The 10,107-nt window shown below is 38.5% G+C and overlaps 2 protein-coding genes across 2 annotated transcripts; one reads left to right on the forward strand and one right to left on the reverse strand.

Moving 5' to 3' along the window:
- Positions 1-1,132: 1,132 nt before the first annotated feature.
- Positions 1,133-3,496, reverse strand: LOC5500955 (protein fem-1 homolog B). The gene has a single exon (XM_001622270.3). It carries the CDS (start codon positions 3,222-3,224, stop codon positions 1,332-1,334), a length of 1,893 nt encoding a protein of 630 aa, XP_001622320.3. The 5' UTR covers positions 3,225-3,496; the 3' UTR covers positions 1,133-1,331.
- A 1-nt stretch (position 3,497) lies between these two features.
- LOC5500954 (HCLS1-binding protein 3) lies at positions 3,498-9,485 on the forward strand. The gene is made up of 6 exons (XM_048734455.1): positions 3,498-3,670; positions 4,529-4,694; positions 5,252-5,515; positions 6,525-6,829; positions 7,415-7,666; positions 8,714-9,485. The coding sequence occupies exons 1-6, from the start codon at positions 3,645-3,647 to the stop codon at positions 8,913-8,915; spliced, it is 1,215 nt and encodes a 404-aa protein (XP_048590412.1). The 5' UTR covers positions 3,498-3,644; the 3' UTR covers positions 8,916-9,485.
- The last annotated feature ends 622 nt before the right edge of the window (positions 9,486-10,107 follow it).

Consider the following 10,107-nt stretch of genomic DNA (forward strand, 5'->3'; position numbering starts at 1 on the left):
TGTAGTGTATGCTAGTGTGCTTTTAAAGTCCACATTTTAATATAGCACAAGTTTGCGAATGGACTCTTGATAAAAGTAATAATTTAAATATCTTTCCCAAAAATATTTTTTCTACTTTTTATTTAAGATAAAGGATTTTGCCAAATTTAGATGTTAATTTAAAAAAAAAGCGATTTTTAGCTTATTATGTGACATCAGCATCCGGCATCTTGGATCCGCCATCTTTGATTTAATGAAAGTTATTTATTTTAATCAATAAAAACTGGATGGCAAAACCTGTAGCTTTTTGACAACATTTAATCGTTTCAAGTTTTATTAATGATTTCAGGTGGATATGAATGTTTTTTTGCTATTTCTACAAGCACTATTTAGAGAAGGTAAAAAAATGACAAAAAAATCACCCTTCCCCGTTTAAATAGAGATGTAAATTTTCTAGTGTTTTTTCAAAACTTGGTATAAAACGTTTATATGACATGGATTTATGTTGAGCATGTCGTACTAATGGTTGATCATAACGACTTAAAGCGTTTTGCCAAATTTTCATTTAACGTATGTCTCAAAACATCAAAATTTTGTTTACACAAAACTGCTCCCAGAAAATTTTTAGGAAAAGTCATCAAATTTCAATGCTCTAGCCCTACTAGTTCAAAAATTATTACAGATCAAAGGTGCTGGGGGCCTCAAAAGCCCCCCCCCCCCCCCCCCGGTCTAAATAGGGTTAAAATCTATGATTATTTAGTATAGACTAGGGGCGCGTGGTTTATAACAGTCTTAAAAAGGCAATTCCACTGCCAATTAAATAAAAAGCATTGTCAACAAAAACAGCATATGGCAATCTATGATCAATAGGAACCATGGGTCTAAATATATTTATACAAAATGCAGAAAAAAACATGTTAAATTGAGATACATTTGTATATGGAATTGCTTGGGATTAGTACTATTAGCGTCTTTAGGTCATAGAACTGTCATTTGACATTTGCTGTTTGCGCTGACAAAGTTTCTTGAAATAGGTGTATTAGATTCTCACACCAGCACACAAGAAATCACTAGAAAAAGGAGGTTGGTTAAAATACACTTAAAGGTTATTGGGCTTAAATTATTTTAGTGACAAATATGAAAAGACTTTTGATTTGTATCAAATTTTCTTTAAAAACATTTATTAGGCACTTTAATTTGACAGGATATAAATTGGTAAGCAAACTGTGCTGATCTTGACAGCTATTTTCCATTAAAATTCAATCTGTAATCTGAATCTCTTCTTGTTCTGAACTTGTGATATACCAAGTGATTTAAAAGAATTTAAAAGAATAACATTGTCCAATTTTTGTCTAATGAGTCTTGATAAATGCCTCAATTGTTTTAGGCACAAGACCGACGTAATTCAGCTTATACCTAGCAACAGCTCGTGCAGAAATACACTTTAAACTTATCTTTTGTCCGGAAAGCAGAACTTTTTTCAACTCTTCCGAGGCTGCAATATCCATTGCTGTTTTACCATCTTTGTTAGAAAGGTCTTCATGACTACCCGCTGCTAACAGAGCTTTAATGACATTTTTGGTGGTGGTTAAGAATCCAAGTTTTGGTTTTGTAGCCACAGCAACATGAAGGGGCGTGTTTCCAAGTTTGTCAATTGTGTTAACATGAACCCTGTTCTTCAAGAGTAAATTAGTGGTCAATAAACAAGGGTATCTACAGATGTCTTTGGTGTAATGTTCATCTGTCGGTGTCCTATTTGAGACTGCAAGGTGGAGCAGGGATAGACCTTCAGCTGTTCTAGGGTTAAGACACAAATATTTAAATAGGGATGTTTGCAAGCTCCCTTCTTCAATCTCCGAAAGTTTTAGCTTGGTAAAAATCGTGAGAAAATAAAGAGTTCTGTGAACCACGCTGTCTATGTCATCTTGTATTCCATTGAGGGATTTTTCACATGCAAGTTTAGCTTTGTTGGTAAGCTTTTCAAATTCTGTCACGGCATGATCAAAGACATCTAAAACATTCCGGAAAGTTGGCTCTGTGCTTCTCTGAATCATATGACAAAAGAAATCTCCAAAGATTTTCAAGTCATCAATTATAACCTGGTCATTCTTTTGTCCTATGTCCATTGCATGCTTCCATAGGGAAATACACAGCTCAAAATTAGCAGAGTCTGCAAAAACTGCACCCCGGTAGCGGATAGGAAACCGAAGCTCGGTATTATGGGAACCAAGTATACGCTCTCTGATCAATAATCCTTCCATGTGAATCGCATGAGGATTGTGTTTAATTTCTTGTAATTCATTAATAGTTTGGCATTCAACTCTATTCTGATAAGCCTCTATGGGAGGCAAGAGTTTCTTCTTGTAAATACACTTATCTCCTTGAAATCTCTCGGTCATCCCTCGAGTTATAAATTCAAAAGCTAAATTAGTGTCATAGACATCAGGCTCGTTAGCAATAGTCGCACCAAGAAGCTCCAGAGCATCTATGCGATCAATTTGCGGGCAGTCTTCTTCACTGATAAAGTACTCTACCATCTCTGTTTTGCAGTCGTTACTAGCTAATAATAGGGGGGTGAGACCAAGTTTATTGGGTAAATGCTTTGCCCCCTGCCTAACAAGCTCCTTGACGATTTCCAAATGGCCACGCTCCACGCCGTAATGCAGCACAGAGTTACCTTGCTTATCTTGCATGTCCATACTCGCGCCTTTCTTCACCAAGTACATCACAACATCTCTATGGCCGTTATAACAGGCCACCATCAACGGTGTATTCTCAAAGTTGTTACAAACATTCACCTGTGCTCCGTTATCCACCAGGAAACTGACAATATCCATACGACCATCATAAGCAGCCGCACGTAAAGGGGTAGAGTTAGTCTTGGTTGTACTGTCGACACATGCGCCATGTTTCAGTAATAATTTCACTACTTCGAATCTGCCAGTAGCAGCTGCTGCCCAAAGAGGGGAACTTCCTTCAATAACCTGGTCGTCAACTTTGACTACCCCAACAGCCTCTAGGTCGGCATTGTATTCTAGTAGCACTTCGACCGTTTTGCAATGGCCGTTTCTTGCTGCGATTATCAATGGGGTGGTTTGCTGGTCTTGATCTTTCACTTTGCGTTCAAGTAACTGGCCTCTTTTTTCTGGAGTTGTGCGTTTTAATATCTCCTTGAGTTTACTCGAGTTTCCATCACGGGCGTATAGATAAAAATTACGGCTTAATTCGTCTTCTTCTTCAGACATTCTTCTTTTAGATCCTGTTCAAAGTTCGACCGAGAAGAAGTAAGCTGGAAACCACTCAAATTTCCTGATTCATAATAAGCAATATTCAAATAAACATAAACAAGAAACATCCGTGAATGAATCCTTTTAACTATAGCAAAGTTAAGTGGAATCGGCAGGAAGCAATAAGTAGAAAACAGTTTCCTAAAATACAATTAGTCTACGAGCCAAATGATTTCCAAGCCGCCATTTTGGTTTTCAGAAAAGCCTGGGGCGGCCCTGTCAAAATGTACCACAGGCAGCCCTCAAGCACTGCGACAGAGTATCAATGAACAGAAAGTTTTAGATATTGCTTGTCTTCGGATTCTCGTGTTTTGTTGTGTTTCTGTAAACCATGCTTTTGTATTGATAGCAGTGTTAACTTGTTAATGAGGAGTTATTATGGCTGCTGTCACGCTTGCAAGCCGGTAAGTGAACCGACGCCATTTTATCCTCGAAGCGGAGATAAAAGGGCAAGGAGGTGTTTCATAAAGTTTGCGCAAGAAGATTCTTATGGCGCTCGATCGATAAAGTTTAGGGGTCTAACACATCACTTCTCATATCACAATACTATAGGAAGCAAAAGCTTTCGTATCTTTACAAGGGAATGAAAAGAAATGAGATTTCAGGATGTTTAAAAATTTCCTACGATTTCTAAGTTTCTTATGGGGGCTATTCAACCGGGTTTGCGATCTCCCAGTATTGCAAGTGTTTTTTCCCATTTCATGATTTGTGTCTATTTGTTTGCACTTATTCCAATCGAACCTGCTTAATGCAAATGACTTTGCGTAATGACCCCTTCTACCCCCTCCAGTGCTAATGGGGCTTGTGCCCCTTTCAAGGGACATGTGCGATGTGTGCTTAAAACACAGAGCTGTAGCAAGCTTCGAAATATTTGGGTTGCACGATACAGAAACATTATGAAAATATTGGGGGCACAGCCACGCCCCTACTGTCTTAGGGGCACAGCCTTGCCCCTATTGGTCATTTCTTATAATTTTTAAAAATATTTTTGGGGGACTTGCCCCCAGTGCCACAGGAGCATAGCCAGGGGGGTGCCCTAGGCCCCCCCTTTTAGCAGCCAAAAATATAGTAAATGTATGAGACATTGTCTAAAATACATGAGAAAATGCCTTGAAAGTCCCTTTTGGGCCCCTGTTAAAAATCCTGGCCACACTGCTGTGCCCCATTTCCTGCCAGGACCCTGTCACAAAATACAGTAGCCATGTAGACTACTCAAAACATTAAGGATCAGACCTAAGTATATGTTTTGTCTTCTGTTTTAGGGAATTGCGGAATAAAGCAACAGGAATTGATATCTATGTGCCTCGGCATGAAACGATCTCTGGTACTCTGGGCGGGACAGTCCTGTACCACGTCATTGTAGTCACAAGACTTTTCTATTTCAAAACACCAGGGAAGCATAAAGAGTCAGACATTGTCCAGTTCATGGTAAGGATAACTCTTCTCACCTCATTCCATCCTTTGATGCCATTCATAGGTTGTCATAGGGTGTATGTATGGGAATGAGGCAGGCTTTTTCAAGGGGTGAACTCATCTTTTTCAATAAGAATATAATAGGGGTCAGCAAAATATTAGCCAATGTGAAGTCCTCTTCATCTGCCAGCTTTAAAAGGGGCTGGAATAGAGCAAACTGGGATTCCATTATTTAAAAAAAAAAGTTAGAGCCTGAAAACAAAGAAAAAAATAAATGGTTGGAACTCACTAAGGCTAAGTTCAAATGTTGTATTATCCATGAGCCGTATTCAATGCAAATGCATGCAAATGAATCAAGTTGATTGTTTCATCTTCATGTGTATGCATTTGCATTGATTACTGCTCAATTGTAAATACAACGTTTGAACTTAGCCTAACTTGAAGCCTTTAATCAAAATAAATCAATTTGTTTACACTTGTGGTTCTAGCAATGTATAAAAGTTCAAAGTGAACTTCATCTGTACTGTCCCTGACAGTGTAAGTTTCTAAAGCATGTTTACCATTATCTTTAGATCCCACAGAAGTATACTGCATTTGAAGAGTTGTACAACAAACTCTCACAAAAGTTTCCAAGTGTTATTTTTTCTGCACTTCCCAAGAAAGCTCTATATGTCAGCGAGCAAGTGGTCAATGACCGCCAACATGTTATGGAAGATGTACTTGAACAGATAGCAAGGACACCGAAACTTGCTTGTAGTACTTATCTACTGGAGTTTCTCGGGGCACACAATAAAACAGGAACTTCTCTGGAGAGTGAAGACAGCAGTGATCTGTTGGTGAGAATGTTTTTATTAAATTACTTTCATAATCATGAAAAGAATGAGAAGAAAAGCAACAATTAATCAATCGATCAGCCAGCCAGCCAATCAATCAATCAATCAAAACCTTTATTTATGCAACAGAGCGTCTAAACTCTCCATTTGTAGTTTACTAACTTGGGACACCATTTTCTTTTTTAGTAGTAGTAGAAACCTTTATTTATTATTACTCTGGGTTGTCCAATCAAAAGCTAAAACTAATTTATCTCCTGAGCTACTACAAATATATATATATATATATATATATAAAATGATGGTTGAAGGCTTTCATAGAAAGTGCTCAATACTCGAAAGTAGAGCGGTGTATAGTGTTGGTTTGAGAAAAATACAAACTACATAGGTTTCCCTACAGGTCTGTTTCGTGGTTGCCCACTCATCAGGGGATTTAATGAGAATATTCCTACCATCGTATATATACTATTAACATTGAAATTTACATAATAATAGACTGATAGTTTTAGCTAAGGCGGCGAGAGGAACAATGTGAGTTACATAAATATGCAGGGCGGAACGTGTGAAAAATTGATAGCGCGAAAATTTTCGCGTCTATTATTAGTCTATTATTATATTTAATTATCAGTCTATTATTATGTAAATTTCAATGTTAATAGTATATATACGATGGTAGGAATATTCTCATTAAATCCCCTGATGAGTGGGCAACCACGAAACAGACCTGTAGGGAAACCTATGTAGTTTGTATTTTTCTCAAACCAACACTATATATATAAATATATATATATATATATATATATATATATATACATAGGTTTTGCCAATAGAATGAGCCTTCTAGCAAATTGTTTTTCTACCAGTTTATATTATTTTTATTATAAGGTTAATGAATTAAAAAATGAATTAAGTTATTAGTTAGTTTAATAGTTATTATAAGATATTAATTTATGGTGATTTTAATATTTTTATGTTGCCAGAAAACCTAGGCTCTAAATGTAAATTTTTATAACAGGATGTGCAAGGATTAAAGCAAGAAGACCAAGCAGATGATGCCAACGATGATGTCGATTTGTTTGCAGCAGAAAAGAAGCCATCAGAGACACTCAAAGAACAACTAGAAGATGAGGAAGATGATCTTTTCTCTCTGGCAAAGTCTGCTACTTGTCCAGACCCTGTCGGGCCCACTCCGTCCAATTCTATCTTCAGTGTCGATAACCAAGATGATGACGAAGATATTGGAGACCTTTTTATTCCTGCTGGTGCTATGCAGAAGAAACAGGTTGCTATAGAAACAGAGGACAACTCTGGGTTATTAAAGTAAGTTTGTGTGGCCTACTTGTTCTAAAATGTTTTGCAATTTGTTACCTTGAACAGTGATTCCCTTCTCCCCCCTTTAAAAAAAACCCTGGCTGCCACCCTGTGATACTGCAAACAACCTCCTTTCATTTTACACCACTCTTGTGTTAAAACATCCTTTAGTATAAAGCATCCTTTAGCAGTATCCTTTACAGCCTGAAAACTAACAACATGAACCATAGTTGGGGGCCCAAGATATAAAAAAAGACACACAAGAACAACTCTGAACTCAGTTCTATTGCACCTTTAGGGCCCCCCAGTTTTTTTTCGAAAAAGATAAGAACATTACTAGTAGGTACTTATGTGGCTGTGCCCCCTTGGTTTTCTTAATATCTCTCTATCATGCCAAACACTCCCCATTCCACTTCAGTATAGGACCGCTAGGACCCTGGAACCGTTACAGTATAGCCCAAATAAGCCCCCCTCCCCTTATGCTACAACCCTATTTTGGGTATTTTGAAGTTATTTCATGGTTAAATAGCTAATACTGTTTATAACTATTCTGTTGCCCAAGCATGTGCACTGCATTTATTTTTTTTTGCGAAGTATTGAAGATGACTTGGATAAACTCCTGAAAGCTCCATCAAAGCCTCCTAAACCACCCAAGCCAGCACATCGACAAAAACCAGTACCAGCCCCCCGCAATAAGCCTGAACTTAAACCTAAACCTGTCCCTAAACCTCGCTTTGAGGAGACAACAGGTAATGATGACCTGTTCAGGCCAGACATGAAGGCAAGAGAAGAAGAAAAAGCAAAAGAGGAGAAGGAACTTTTCGTGCCAAGAAAAGAGTCCTTAAGGTATGACTAGTAGCCTTTTATACGTCATAGAGTACTAATGTCAGTGATGGATCCAGTGGGGTAGTGTCCCCCTCTAGTAGCCTTTGTACCTCATAGAGTACTAATGTCAGTGATGGATCCAGTGGGGTAGTGTCCCCCTCTAGTAGCCTTTGTACCTCATAGAGTACTAATGTCAGTGATGGATCCAGTGGGGTAGTGTCCCCCTCTAGTAGCCTTTTATACCTCATAGAGTACTAATGTCAGTGATGGATCCAGTGGGGTAGTCTCCCCCCTCTAGTAGCCTTTGTACCTCATAGAGTACTAATGTCAGTAATGAATCCAGTGGGGTAGTGTCCCTCCTCTAGTAGCCTTTATACCTCATAGAGTACTAATGCCAGTGATGGATCCAGTGGGGTAGTGTCCCCCTCTAGTAGCCTTTATACCTCATAGAGTACTAATGTCAGTGATGGATCCAGTGGGGTAGTGTCCCCCCTCCTGTAGCCTTTATACCTCATAGAGTACTAATGTCAGTTATGGATCCAGTGGGGTAGTGCCCCCCTCTAGTAGCCTTTATACCTCATAGAGTACTAATGTCAGTGATGGATCCAGTGGGGTAGTATCCCCCCTCTAGTAGCCTTTGTACCTCACAGAGTACTAATGTCAGTGATGGATCCAGTGGGGTAGTGTCCCCCCTCTAGTAGCCTTTATACCTCATAGAGTACTAATGTCAGTGATGGATCCAGTGGGGTAGTGTCCCCACCACACCTGCTAAACGTCCACTTCTTTTTAACTTTTGATATTCTAGTTTCCAAATAATCATCTTCAGAGCTTGTATCATCTTACATAAAAGCCCAATGACCTGAATTTCAATCCGTCCTACAACCAAAACAGGTCAATTCTATTTTTAAGGGATCAAATAATACAGGGAAAATTGTATTTTTGAAAATGATGAGAGTTTTGAGTACTCAAAACAAAAGCAAAACAACATTGCCATGCAAGTCTTGAAAAACATAACGATCCCCACTAGTATTTAATTCCATAATTCAAAGTAAGTGTCATGTATTCTAGAAAACCATCCCACGATGAAGAAAGCCTTGATGACATCTTCAAGCCCTCCAGCAAATCCCTCTTCCCAGATGATGATGATAACGACCTGTTTAACCCGACCGGAGTTGGAAAGGTTGACCTGACTGATATGACCGCAGATGATATCTCCAGTTACATTCAACAAAATGCTGAGGCCACAGAGGGAAGTTTGGATTTGTTCTGAAATTAAAATACTCTTGGTAGGAAGCAGTAAGTCAGGGTGGAGATAGGCTTTGGTTTCTTCTCCCTGGCGACTTGGGTTGTGCTTTGTATAACCACAGGTAACCCAAGTGTGATGTTTAGGATAAGAAAATGCACCTGACGTCAAACACGAAGGATTCTAGTTCAAAAATTATATCTCTCTCAGTTGTTGTACTTTTTTTACCCACAACATTTTGCCCTCATTAGATACAAAGAATACTCCTTCCAAAAGACTGATTCCTGGCACGATACAAGAGCTTGAACTAAAGCACTTCTAGGAATTCACATGTCTCTCTGTCTCTCTGTCTCTCTCTCTCTCTCTCTCTCTCTCTCTCTCTCTCTCTCTCTCTCTCTCTCTCTCTCTCTCTCTCTCTCTCTCTCTCTCTCTCTAGGTAGTCATGGCAACAAGAGATAAGCTAGTTTTATAAAGATTACCATAGATTGCCAGCTTTTAAGGGAGCTATATCAAATAATCGCTGAAAAAATCAAAATATTATAATTTTTAGAATGATACATTTAAAATGGAACATAAATAAATGTTTATTTTGTTTTATTGTCTAGTTGTGATGGTAAAACACACTATTCGGATTATGTGTGTATTTTGTGGCATTTTTTTCTGTTTATTGATATTTTTTTTTTGACTTCGACTCAATACGGGACTTTCGCTAAGAGATCACGTGACACGTGGGTAGCGAGCAAGCGCGCGCTCAGTCTTTTAGCGGCAAAGTAACAGCAACCAAAAGCAACTTATTCGGCGCTCACGGAAAAAATTTATTTTTTTAGAAAGGGTTTAGTTTCATTTAAATATTTTATTTTTTCGTCGTTCTCGGGTGTGACGGGCGCAATTATATTTTTTTTGTTTGATTATTTTGTTTTGAATTTTCCACCCAGAAAGGTCACGTGACCTCTTACCGCAAGTCCCCTATTGGCAGGGTTACCGTGACAGTTGACTGCGTTCCTTTTAAAAAAGAAATAAAATGATTATGACTTTAATGTTGTTTGCTGTTTGACGGTTTTTCATTATCTGGTGCCACTCTGCTTATTTTAAAAATCCAATAAGAAAAAAGACCCAAAAAGCTCTATTATAATGATGAAGTTTAATTGAAAGTGGCCGCGCAGCGTATGGGGGGGGGGGGGGGGGGGGGGGGGGGGTGGCTAGGCTGCACTACAAAAAA

The sequence above is a fragment of the Nematostella vectensis genome, chromosome 11 (genome assembly GCF_932526225.1).
Source record: "Nematostella vectensis chromosome 11, jaNemVect1.1, whole genome shotgun sequence".
Lineage (NCBI taxonomy): Eukaryota > Metazoa > Cnidaria > Anthozoa > Actiniaria > Edwardsiidae > Nematostella > Nematostella vectensis.